Genomic DNA, 13,336 nt, shown 5'->3' with positions numbered 1-13,336 from the left:
CCAGGGATCCCTGCAACATCAAACTTGTTCGCTCTAATCCACACACCCTTGAGGTTGAGCTCCTTCTTCAAAAGGTGATGTTGGGACAGTACAAGAGAGGCACTTTTCATTCACTCACTAATTTATTCATTTATTCATAAACAGAAACTGAGTGCTCATTATGGATCAGGCATGGTGCTAGGTTCTTGGGAGAAAATGGTCTGTGATACCAAAGCATAGATCTATGAGAGAGAGAATAGCTTATATCACCAGCATTGGACAAGAAGCCTGATTCTGGGTCTGTTTTTTCTCTTCCTTTCACATATCATCCAACACAGATTTCCAGACCCATGAGTGCTTGTCTAGGGCTGATGCTGGCCTCGAGGATTGCTTTGCATAAAAACTGCCACTTGCCATTTGCTCTACTCCTCAATGTTTGACACCAGTTCTCCTTATCCATAAATGGTCAAACACCAAAATTCATTTACTCAGAATGATTGAGGCCCAAGCCTTCATCCCCAAATAGATTTCCTTTCTATAGACATCTTGGTTCTGGTTCCATGGGGTAATTATGTAGTTTGAGGATGGAGTCTTCCATGGCATGTCTGCACAAAAGACATCAATCAACCCATCTCCTCCCCCCATTTAAGACTCTTTTGAAATTCACATCCATGGGGTCCCTGGGTGGCGCAGTGGTTTGGCGCCTGCTATGGCCCAGGGCGTGATCCTGGAGACCCGGGATTGAGTCCCATGTCGGGCTCCCGGGGCATGGAGCCTGCTTCTCCCTCTGCCTGTGTCTCTGCCTCTGTGTGTGTGTGTGTCTCCCATGAATAAATAAATAAAATCTTAAAAAAAAAAAAAAATAAGCAAGAGATCTCAGAGATATGCAGAAATAAGGGCATAAAAAGGTATATCAAAGAGATATGAGCAGAGCACCTGGGGGACTCAGTTGGTGAAGCATCTGCCTTCGGCTCAGGTCATGGTCTCAGGGTCCTGGGATCGAAGCCTGTGTCGGGTTCCCTGCTCGGCGGGGAGCCTGCTTCTCCCTCTGCCTGTGCCCCTGCCCTGCTCATTCTCTCGCTCTCTCTCTCTCTCGCTCTCTCTCTCTCTCAAATAAACTTTTTTAAAAAAATTCTTTAAAAAGGGAGAGAGATGAGCCATGTGTGCCAAATTCTAGGACTGAGAGAGGAGAGGATGACACGGAAGGTGGGTTCCTGTCGCGTAGTCTCCCCTCCTGGAAGCATTGCTCTCTTGTCCTGGGCGCGAATTACTTTTCGTAATACCTGCTTTCAACCTGCCTTTGACATGAGGATGCATCGCTATGACGGAGAGCGGGTTGCCGCCAGGATCTGGAACACCAAGACAGCCCGCCCGGTGGGGCAGAGGTCAAAGGCTGCTTCTACTGTTTCTGATGACGTATGACGTCGGCTGGACTAAGGACTAGCTCGGGACCTCGGTGCACTCATCTGTCACTTGGGGCTAAGGTCGCCCACCTCACGGGACTGGGGGAGGACAAGACAACAAAAATGTTTGGTAAAGATCACCTTCCTTTCGTCTTCTTAAAATATTTTTGGAATAGACAATTGTCAGGAAAAGAGCAACATATTTGACTGGAAGGACCAGCGCATGAGCTAAGAACATCTAACACATTTAAAGAATTCGGAAATTTCACCGGCTGCCCTTCAAGTCCAGGGTTGTTTGGGTTTTTGTTTGTTTGTTTGTTTGTTTATTCATTAGAGACAGAGAGAGAGAGAGAGAGAGAGAGAGAGAGAGAGAGGCAGAGACACAGGCGGAGGGAGCAGCAGGGCCCATGCAGGGAACCGACGCAGGACTCGATCCCGGGACCCCAGGATCACACCCCGGGCTGAAGGTGGCACCAAACCGCTGAGCCCCCCAGGCTGTCGCAAGTCTGGGGCTTTAGGCAGACATGCCTTAGATCAGCACTGAGGAGCAGAAGGTTCTGCAGTGACGGCCGGGCCCTGATCCACGCGGCCCCATATGCTGCTTCAGCCCACACGGGGCTGTGGCCCACTTGAGATGCAGCTGGTGCACCTGCGGGGTCAAGGGTTTAGCTTTGTTTACTTCTAATTATTATAAATTTGAAGAGCCACGCGTGGCTAGCCGCTGACTGAATTGGACGGAGCTCCTTTAGATCTTTCTGGATCTTTGACCATAAGGTGGGTTCTCCGTCACTGGTCTGGACTTAAGGAGGCAGAAGGGGGCGTATGGGTGCGTAGGCTCTGGAATCGGTCTGCCTGGACTCAAATCCCAGCCCTGCCACCGGCTCATGTCACATAAGCACCTTATGCCTCAGTTTCCTCCTCTGTGACAGAGGAATGTCGATGACACCTGCCTCACAGAAGACGTTGGGAGGAGTAAATGGGCTAACGCAAGTAAGAGCCTCAGAGGGTGTCGTGATAATTTGCTCGATGCAAACAGTCTTCACGCTTCCTTGCGACTGTGCATTTCCTCCCCCGGCGCGCCACGAGGCTGTCAGCATCGCCCAACGCCAGGACCAAGCACCACGCTCGGCACGTTCAGACTCTCGGTCCAGCAGTTTGAAAAGTGTGGAAGGGAGAGAGGGAGCAGGGGAGGGACACGGGAAAGGACGGGGAGCAGAAGGAGGAGGAAAGAATGAACGAAATGGGCTGCGAGGTTTGCCATGAAGGGTGAAAAAAGCTTCTTAGATAAAATGAATGACGTAACATGAAAGCTTTCGATAACAATTCCGGTGGCGATGACCACTGGGGATGAAGACGGAGAAGGTCTCTGTCTGGAGGACACGCTCCCGCCGCGAGAGTGAAGGGATCTGCTAGCTCCGAGGACCAGAGACAGGGAAACGTGGACGTAAGGGCCTCTCTAATACCCCGTCTACAAATGCTAAAGCTTCCGTCACTTAAAAAGTGGCCTTCGCCAAGCTTCTTCCAGAGAACACGAGAGTGGGATGTGTGGCCCGACCTGTAGACGTTACCATCTGATCCCAAAGGGCCCCGTTGGCCCCAAAGCACGTGTTCTGGTCACTTTCCAGATGCACGTTTTTGTTGGCGCTATATTCGCCGCCACTTCCCCCAAGAAAGCAGCGCTGGGCAAATTCTCATAACTGTTTATTCATTATAAATAGTAAATATTTACTGCACTTTTTACATGAAAGACATTTTTACAACACATTGTTGTTGGTTGAGGCTGCAACACAAAGATAGCGCTTCTCTCGAGCCATCACCCTCTACGACCAATGTATGAACTAACCTGAAACTACGTCTAGTCTCGCTAACCCACTACGTCATCGCTCCTAACTCTAAAGGGAATGTATTTGTGCCTACCTCGTTCATGGTTCCAAGAATTGAAAGAAATAAATAACACTGCCTTCCACCTTCTCGTTCCTCTTAACACCTCGAAAAACAAATTTATTGACATTCTACAATGTCACCACACAAACGTATGTAAACCTCAGTTCCTATAATCTTTTAATATCGGGGACCCTTGTATAATTTAAACAGTACATGAGAGCCACGTGGACATTTCTGCTCTTGCCCTGCCTTTCATAGAAAAAGAGAAGAATGTAAACGTCGTCATCTTAAAAGCATTATTCTGGAACACGGTCTCTAGTCCAAAGGAGCAAGCCGGGTGTTGGTTGTCCATTAAATGGCGAACGTCACGCATCCTACCGCAGTGAATCATGGGCTGCGAAAATAAAGCACCTGCAAAAATAGAGTTCTGATTCTGTTTCTACGGCCCTGGCCGTGGCCAAAGCGTCCGTGAGGTACACAGTATTGCACACCGATAAGCAGCTGTGGGAATGCACGTCGCTTCTTCTCCACCGCGCCCTCCCCCACCCGGCCAGGTTGGCTTCAAAATGAAGATGAACGGGGGGAAAATGTCCCATACCTGCCCCCCCCCTCCCCGGGGAAGGAGACAAGCTTCTCTTCCTGCCATCCCACATCCTGGTAGCAAGGCCGTCCGCCCGGGACCTTTATTGACAACCGGGTTACCAATGAGGACGAGATCACAAATAATTTATTTGGGAGGCCCTTGACATCTAGCCTAACTTCCTAAAAAAAAAAAAAAAAAAAATTGGTGCCATTTCTTTTTATATCAATTTCCAGTGTGTAAAAGTCAAGGACTCCTCCATTCCTGCTTCGGTACGTGAGCAGTTTTTCAACTAAGTGTCAGCATGAGCATCACCCGGGTTATATCCAGAGCGCTCTCGGCCTAGGTTTTAGAACATTCTGCTTGCCTGAGCCAGTCCGGATGAGCCTCACACACACAGACACGCGCGCACGCGCCTGCACACACACAAATGGAATGTTTTAGCTCCTTGATCATCGGCACTAAAGAGTCGGGGGATTGATGTGCAGCCACGTTCAATCATTGCCTTAAAAGGTTGCATTTATCTTTTGACTGTTCCAGGCCTGCCTTCCTTCCGCTGCTTCTGTCCGACATGTTCAAAAGAATTTGAAACCAACTACTGGAGGAAAAAAAAAAATCGATCACTCTTCTCCGTCTCCTTGGAGAGACTGCCCCCCACCCCACCCCACCCCCAAAAAAGGTGATTTGCTTTTTTTTCTGAGAAGATTCTTCACGTGGAGGCTGTGGAGACCGGAAACAGGGCCAGTTTGAGCTTCCAAGTGGACAGTTCACTTAGGCGATATCTGGCTTGAGATAATGAAAGGCACCTGCAAGGAAACACACGTAGCTTTTTAGGTCACGCTAGGACAACTCACAGCACGGGGCAAAATCAGCTACAGGCTGACAATGTCATATTTAATACCGTGGTATCAAAGGATCGAGACTAATATTTTTATTCCTGAGACAAGTTTGACACAAGTCTGTGTCCTTGGGATTATACCCCAGATGATCCTTGAGCTGACCTCATTAAGAACATGTGTTTCTAATGCCAGGGGTTGTTTCATTTTGGCCAACCCTCGTGTTTTACCTAGTGGCAATCGGGTTTCACATCTCAGCAATTAATAACCGCAAGATGTTGTTGACATCGGTCAAGAAAATAATTATGCAAGGGGGCCCTGGCTTCGCCACGAGGCTGACCCGCCCCCGAGGGACCGAGGCTCACTTTGTCCGTACTGCCCGTACTGGTAGCCCGGCACCGGGTCCATGCTGTAGCCCGAGCTGCTGTAGGTGGGTGGACAGTAGGACTGAGACGTCGGGAGGCTGTCCAAGCTCTTCATGTGGTCTAGTCTCTGGCTGCAGCTGGCCGACACCGTGGTGGCAGGTTCCAGGCCCCCGGTGAGAGGCGACAGAGCGTAGTCGGTCTGGGGCTGGTGCGGCACGCCGCCGTGGTTGGCCAGCAGTCCCATTACCTGGAGGGGACAGGGGTGAGCTCGCGGGGCGCCAGCCGCCACGCCTGCGGGCTAGCTCTCTGCCAACCGGCTCTTACAGCCCAGCCGTCGGGAGGGGGCCGGGTGCCCCGGGGGGGGGGGGGATGCTGGGTGCCGGGTGCCGGGTGCCGGGCCAGGGGTGCCCAGGGGAACGGCGGGTTCAAGGTGCAGGGGGGACACGCGGAGAGCGAGCCTCGCCACGCCTCCAGGGATAAAATCGGACTAGAATTTCCCCATAAATAAATAAATAAATAAATAAATAAATAAATAAATAAACAAATAGAATATCAAAGATGGGGGAGGAAGGGGGAACAGAAGGAAGGAGGGAGGAATTATATCTGTTCATATCAAACACAGAATAATCATATGTACATCTGGAAGTTTCACATGTGACTTTAAACAGACAGTAGCTTATATATATTTTAAAATTCAGTGGATTCAAATAAAATTTTGTGTATGTTTTAAGACACCTGCGTCTGTTCTTGTAGTATCCCCTCTTTTGTTTTTTTAAAGAGATTTTATTTATTTATGAGAGACACAGAGAGAGACAGGCAGAGACACAGGCCGAGGGAGAAGCAGGCTCCATGCAGGGACCCGATGCGGGACCCGATCCTGGGACTCCAGGATCACGCCCTGGGCTGAAGGCGGCGCTAAACCGCTGAGCCACCCGGGCTGCCCACGTAGTATTCCCTCTTAAGAAAGTTCCTCTCCTTATCTTGGCCATCCTTAGGTCATCAGAGATAATTACTCTCTCCCTGATGCCCCCAGAGGGCTTAACTCATCCCTCCCACTGTGCAGTCATGACTTTGGTCACCTATTTTGAATTATGAGAGTTTCGAGGGCAATAACCTACTCACCTTTATATTCCTAGCACCTAACATGGTACTTGACACATATTAGGGAGGGAGGGAAGGAAAGAAGGAAGGAAGGATGATGGATGGATGGACCTGGTAATTAACTCTCCACCAGGCAAGTAACTGCCTCCATGACTTGTCTTTTCATTTCGTATCTAAACATTTAATATACAAGAAGGTGTTAAAACGGAAGAAAAGCTCCAAATGCAAGCACGCTGTAAAAACTCTGTTCAGTTTTGTAAATAGCCCTGGAGAACGAGAACTGTTAAAAGGAAAAACAAAAACAAAACCCCGCCACCACCTTGTGATCACAGAACAAGGTCCAGATCGCACAGGGATGTGTTTTGCACACTCAAGCTCGCTGACCCTTGCAGCTCCTGGCCATGGAAGTAAGTGGCTAATTAATCTGGCAGCTGGAAAGCCCACCAGAGGGTGGGAGTGACTCTTCTCCACCCCGTCCCATCTAGCGGCAGGGGGTCACGAAATAACTGCGGAAGAAATCAGGTACTGGGTGAAGAGCCTCCAAAAAAGGGTGACCTGTTTCCCGAGTGTGTGGGTGCAGGAGCCCCTCGCCGCACATGAGGCCGTGATATCTCTGCCATAGCTGAGGAAGCCTGAAGCACACAGGGGTTGAAGTTGCAAGAACAAGAGGGGAGGTTAGCGGGGAGCCCTGAGCCCTGACTTTGGCCTCGTGGTGTCCACCAAGGTCATCCAGGCCACAGAACCCGGGATGTTAGGGGTGCCAGCAAGGTGGGACAGAGGGACTAGTCTTGCATCCCAGAGAAGACGGCTTCAATTAGATTCCAAAACCAACGATGCCACAATCCCCTTTGGGAGGTGTCTGGGTGATCCTCATAGCTAAACAAAATCTGCTTGAAATTCAGCTTTAAACTGATCTATTTTCAACAGCCCCAAGAGACAAAAGGGGGCAGGTCTGCCCACCACCTTCTATGGAAGACCCTTTTTACCTCTATTTTAACCAACCACCAATTTCCCTCACCTTTCCCTGTATGTCTCCTTGTCTGCCTTCTCATCTGAGTTGTGGGTGTGAGCGTGTGGGAAGTGGGGGCCAGCATGTGGAAAGCAACATGGCAAGACCCACATTTTTAAAGATGGTCCAGGGGACCTAAATTTTCTTGAGTTATATGGTGAAATAGCGTTTTAAAAAGCTTTAAGAACGATTTGTATTCTAAAAAATAATCCTATGTGACAGAGGGTAGTTTTATTTCACTGGGGATTTGGGGAAAGTGAGAGTCACAAAATAAAGAGCCAGTAGATTCAGAATTCCAGGACAGTCACCAGAACATGGGGCCCTCATGGGCTCTACCCAACACTGTTTATAGTAATTACTTCATTTTCTCATTTAAAAAACCTGAACATAACCCAGAACGCATTTAAGTTATTTCCTGAATGTCCACCTACATGGCTTTGTTTTTGTTTTTTGGGTTTTGGGTTTTGCCTCTGAGTTTGTACAGGTGATTTATGGTACATATACTTGAAAGATTCACAAAAATGCTATTGATATACTAATTTATTATTAAGCATTTTATTGCAGCCCAAATTATTCAGGCATGTCTACTAGAAGAAAAGGATCTAAAATAGAGGTTGTTCAGTGTCAAGCATGTCATGCTCCCTTTCAACTCAAGGGTACCTCTTTGGTCTGATGAGCAAGAATGGATGGGGAAGATAAAAATATAACAAGTGGGACCACGTCCATGATAATGACACAGGGTGCAAATATTTTACTGTAAATAAACTGTGCTAAGTAAAAACAAACACTCGGGGAGAAAAAGCAATTTTGTGATTATATTAATCCAGAGAAGAAGAAAAAATGGCCAATGGACAGGGATAAAATGGAATCATATTTAAATTAATAGCATCCTTCATGAAAATACTTACTTGAAACTTAGTTAAAATTATATCAATTTAAGGGAGAAATGGAAAACTCTAAACACAATCATAGTTGAAGAGTCAGAGCAAAATGTTATTCAAAACATGCACACTCTCCCATGAGCTATATGTACATTTGTGTGATAAACTTTTTTTAAGCCTCTGCCATATATTTCTCGTTTGCATAACTTTGAAAGCAGTAATAATTCTGTCCACGGGAGGAAACCATGAAGATTGTAAAAGAGAAGAAATGAGTCCTTCCCGTAAGCAAAATTCAGCTTATGATGTTCATGGAGCAACTTTCTGCAGTTATTGATTTAGAAAATACTTTACATCTTTACATCTAAGACCTAGAAGTACATCTCCCGGAGGATGGAGAAGACACAGAGCTACATCCCAGGGCAACAGAAAGATAGTCCCTTAAGGTTCCAGGACACGGTGTCCTTAAGACGTTGGGAGCATGACCCAATGGAACAGAAGGAATCCATGCAGGGTCTTCCTTTCAGTATCACCCATGGCACATACTGGAAAGTCAGGGACAGTTTCTGCTGGAGCAAGAGCCCTTAGCTCAGCAGCCCCACATTTGCCATGGCTAATGTGAAAAATTAAAAGGACCAACGATCAATAATCCTGGCTCCCCTTGACTTCCCTGATAGAGTCCAAGAGACAGACATTCTACCACAAGTTCTTATTTCCCCTGCGATGGTCACAATTTGTCATCGCGATTTCTTCCTTGAGAATTGTATAAGGATGGGAAAGAGGCACTAATACTCTCCTACCTGTGGCCCAAAATGGAAATTAACAAATAATTAGAAACTAATATGGTTTATTTCTATATTTCATGTGGATAAAACATGAGAAATAGACACATCTTTTTAAGAACTTCTAATTGAAAATCGAAAAGGAAATCTGTTGGAAAATAAAAATAGTGAACATATCAATACAAAATGCATTACTTTCCCCTAACATCATTTAAAACCTCAAACCTCTATGGAAGGGTCCCATTACACTTTTATGTACATTTCTTTAAAAGCTATTTTGTATTTCATGTGGTTGGAGGGAAGCTATGGAAATTTCTTTTTCGCTGTACAAACAAGCTGGTAAATGAACTTCTTAAAACTCCCACAAATATGGTTATGGAATGTCTTCCAGTCATATTGTCTAAGAATATCGTCACCACTTCTTTTATATATATATATATATGCTTTTCCTACAAGCCATATGTCATTCAAAAATCTAAGATAAAATCTTCATTTGCTGCAAAGTGGGGTGTCTTTCCTCCCACTCATAGACCATTAGTAAGCTGTTTCTACTAACAGGACTGGCATATTTGCCTGATTTTTTTTTTTTTAATTTGGGGTTAAGGGACGTATATTTATTATTTTTCAAAGAAAAATAAATAAACCCCGGGCTATTCATTTCTGTCTACAGAACACTGACCACACTCTTACTAAATGCCAGATAAGTCCAGGAGATGCAATGACCAGAAAGAATTTTCCTATAATAACGTTCCCTGTTCTGCCCACTAGGAAGGGATGTAGGAAGAGAATTTCGCATTGAGTACAACTCCTAGGTAACACGTCTGGGGAAAAAAACAACAACTATTAAGTATATTTGTAAATCATTACCTCCAAAAACACTTCTGAGACAACATTTCTAAACGGTTTTATGGATAACCTTTTTAAAAAATCCAAAGCCTTAGAATCGTGTGCCAACACTTACTCTGATCTCTCCGTCATTTGAATTATTAGAGACGTTTTCAAAAGATTTCTTGAAGGTCATTTCAAGTTTCAGAATTCCAAATAGGTTGTTTATATCTTGATTGGAAGATTATATGGTTCAGGAAAAATGAGCCTTTTTACCATTGCTTCATGCCATATTTCTCTTGAATTAATTTTCCTATCGTATGATTAAATATAAAAGATAAAAATCTGTAGGCCAAATGAAGACTTACGTTCAAAACGATGTATCTGGAAAATATTTGTCTTAGCCTAAGTGTTATGGTTTTGCTGTCAGTTGCAAGGGCTCAGAGCTAATCAGAAATCTCAAATGATTTAGCAAATTATGCTGTACATCCAGGCGCGTCTTTTTTCCTTAGTAGGAATCCTGGTTCGTGTCCTTACTTTCTTTTTGATTCTTAAGTAATCAGATATCCTTGTGATTTAACATTTAATGATATGCATTTCTGTATGTTTTAGAAAATATAGCTGTGAAATACAGCTACATATGATATAAAGAGGTTTGCTTTTTAAGTTTCTACCTTCCCCTCCAAAACTGTGTTTACTGGCTATCTATATTTTTAATTTGGATACAATTTATTTTCAAAACCAAGCCAAAATGCTCACATGTCTAAATGTGTTTTGCTAGCACAGATGCTACAGGAGTCCTCTGATGGTTAAATTTCACTGACTGTATCCTTGAGCCTTGAAATGCCTAAATGTGAACAACTGAGAACCAGAATGTTGCCTTCAGATTCAAATGCCTTAGGAATTATCCTGCAGTTGATTAGAATCTAAATAATTAGATTTTTGGCCCTGTCTGCTTAAAAGCTGTAAGAGGGAAGTTGCCTGAGGGCAGAAGTTTCTTTAAGGTAAGAATGGTGACCTTCTCACCCACACCCACAGTTATGGGGAGGGCATGCCCGCCCTTTCTTTACCCAACCAGATAGAAAAACCAGTGCTTGTAAAATATCCAGCTAAACACATCCTTCATTTTTATTTCAATCCTTGGCTTCTTAGCTTCCATTTTGCAAGGAGCTATGTTTAATATGCATGATTAAAGAGAGTATGAGCGCCAGACAAGTGTGGCTCATATGCTGCTTGTAATTCTAAGTTCTATTTGCAAAGAGCATAGTAAGTCTTGTCTCAGAAAAACTCTGAGTGACAGATGTGCTCTCCTCTGCAGCCCCATGACCCATCCCAGAATAACTTTTATGTCCTCAGTGCTTTAGAGCACCTACTTCTCAATAGAGCTAAGCTGTTAAATTGATAGCAATATTCTCCAGGCACTGCTGACTAAAATATAAATCCAGGCAAAACTCGACATAGGAACGGCCTGCAACAATGACGTGTACACCCACATACACACACGCGCATATATATATTGTTTACTTCCAGCCAATGACGATCGTGTCCATCTATTATCAATAAAATAAGGCCCATTCAGAAGAAGCCTATGCCACCTAAATGAAAAAGTATGCCAGTTAATACTGCTGGTATTTGACCATGTTAGACCCACCATGAGTCGTCATAAAATTCTCATATGTTTTAATTCATTTACGCATGCCTGCATTTAATATGCTTTGTGACCATGTCTACAATTAATATGATTTATGAGAAAAGAACATGTGCAATATTGGAGGTGGGGGGGGGAGTGGATAGCATGGACTTTTTTTCTTCTATGAATGAAAAATATAACAAAACGGCTCAAGGAAAATTGTTGGCTGTTAGCCTATTAAGGTGGACCGACACAGCCCTGAGTTAACTTGAGGGAGTTAATGATATCCTCTTATCTGACCCTGACACATTTGCAGCATGTAATTTACAGAAGCTCTGTCCAGGGAATCTTGACAAATGCTCCTAACGATGTCAGGGCAATGTTCCATTCTAATGTAAAACAGATGTGGGTCAGATACCCTCATTCATCACTTAACACAGAGAGTCTCAAACTCTCTCTGGGAGGAATGGCGTTACCTGCTGTTAACTCTTACCACCACCACCACCACCACCACCGCCGCCGCCGTCCTCCGAAAGGTAAGCCATCAAACCCGTCACCACTTCAAAAACCTGCCTGAACACATGACTGTGGAAAATCCAACATCTATCTTGGTTTAATTTCATGACTACCTCAGGACATGTTTGCTAAATACTAATTGACCCTTTGGGACCTAGGATTCCACATCTAGGAAGGGAAAAGCTCTACACTTGGCCAGCCCACAGTACTTGAGGGAGACAGATTAAAACTTCATCTCTAATCGCCCATAAAGTAAACCTGCATTCAAGGAACTGCGGGGCTGATTCACACTCATGACCACTCATTAATGCAAATCTTGCTGCATCTTAACTGCCCAGCTCTAAGATACACGCACACGTGTGCACACACACACACACACACACACACACAAATATAATAAACTGTAAGTCCATGTTGGCTTCTAGAAAAAAGGATCTAAACTCTGCCCCTCTGAAACAAAGGATGTTGGGCAACACTGTATTCTCTTTCCCCCGAAATTTTCCCTTGCACTCAATACCCTAACACAGAAGACAGACATTACAGCCTATTAAGGGAGGAAAACGGTGTGGCCCATCTCAACAAGGAAATCTCTTCTTTCCTCCAAACCCAGTGTGATATAGGCAAATAGTTCTATGGCTGCCCAAAGTCAATGTCAAAGGACTCCATCTACTAAATGCCTAAGATCACAGAAGAGAAGCTTCCCTACCCTTCTTTTCCCGTGAAAGAAAGTGTGTTCTCAGGATAGAGGAAAGAGTCAGCTGAAAAGACCGAGTGATACTAATTTAATGAGTAGATGTCAAGAGGGTTATCTCTATTAACCGTGGGAAAGCAGAGGACAGCCTTGCAGAAGCCTAAGAATGAATATACCTCTTAGGAAATACATTCTGGCCCATTCCACAGGCTTTGTGGTGAGGCGGAATAAGCATCTGTACAAGATGCACGGAACCTTGTAGTAATTCTAGATATCGGACAACATCTGAGAGTACAGTCTCCCAAGAACAGCAGCTACTACCCCACTAAGCTAAAAGCCTATGTACTTCAATTCCCTCCATTACCCCAGTTCCACGAGCGCTGAACCAATAGAAATGTTGTGCTGCTTTTCTATCTGAAAATTTACTTATGTCCTTGATCATAAATTGGCCAGTGGCTATGTCTCCTCTTGCATAGTCAACTGGATGTGTATGCTGGAACCATCTAGGGCCCACGGTGAAACCACTTACATAGTTCTTTAGCTGCAGAAATGAACTCTGCTCCTCTAGGACTTAAAAATCCTCTAGGATTTATAAGGACAAAATCCTTATAAATTTAGCGATTTATATTATTATTAAGGAGTCCTTATAATTTAGCAATTAAAAGAACATTCCCCGCTTGATAACTCAAAATTACTTGGGTTAGATCGTCCCTTACTTTCTAAGACTTTTCCATTGCATCTGTTGTTTTAACTACCTTTATTCTTTCCTGAAGGAAATAGCATAGCATCTATCAGATTTGCTTATCTTTGAGGAATCCAGGACCACAGAAGCTGGCTATAGATCTTTAAAAATGTGT

The 13,336-nt window shown here is 44.6% G+C and overlaps 1 protein-coding gene across 3 annotated transcripts in view; it reads right to left on the bottom strand.

The window, feature by feature from the left end:
• Positions 1–3,833: 3,833 nt before the first annotated feature.
• The window catches only part of PAX3 (paired box 3), a 97,566-nt gene continuing 88,063 nt past the window's right edge, over positions 3,834–13,336 (bottom strand). For 2 of the 3 annotated variants that reach the window (XM_026002043.2, XM_026002044.2), the window contains exons 8-9: positions 5,048–5,294; positions 4,525–4,652 (exon numbers count right to left, since the gene is read on the bottom strand). In XM_026002043.2, the coding sequence (XP_025857828.1) occupies positions 4,618–4,652; positions 5,048–5,294 (282 nt within the window). In that variant the 3' untranslated portion in view covers positions 4,525–4,617. Of the gene's footprint in view, positions 4,442–4,524; positions 4,653–5,047; positions 5,295–13,336 lie in introns of those variants that run through there. The other variant, XM_072742985.1, reaches the window with a different exon arrangement.

Source organism: Vulpes vulpes, chromosome 16 (genome assembly GCF_048418805.1).
Source record: "Vulpes vulpes isolate BD-2025 chromosome 16, VulVul3, whole genome shotgun sequence".
Lineage (NCBI taxonomy): Eukaryota > Metazoa > Chordata > Mammalia > Carnivora > Canidae > Vulpes > Vulpes vulpes.
This window is presented reverse-complemented; position numbering and strand designations above follow the sequence as displayed.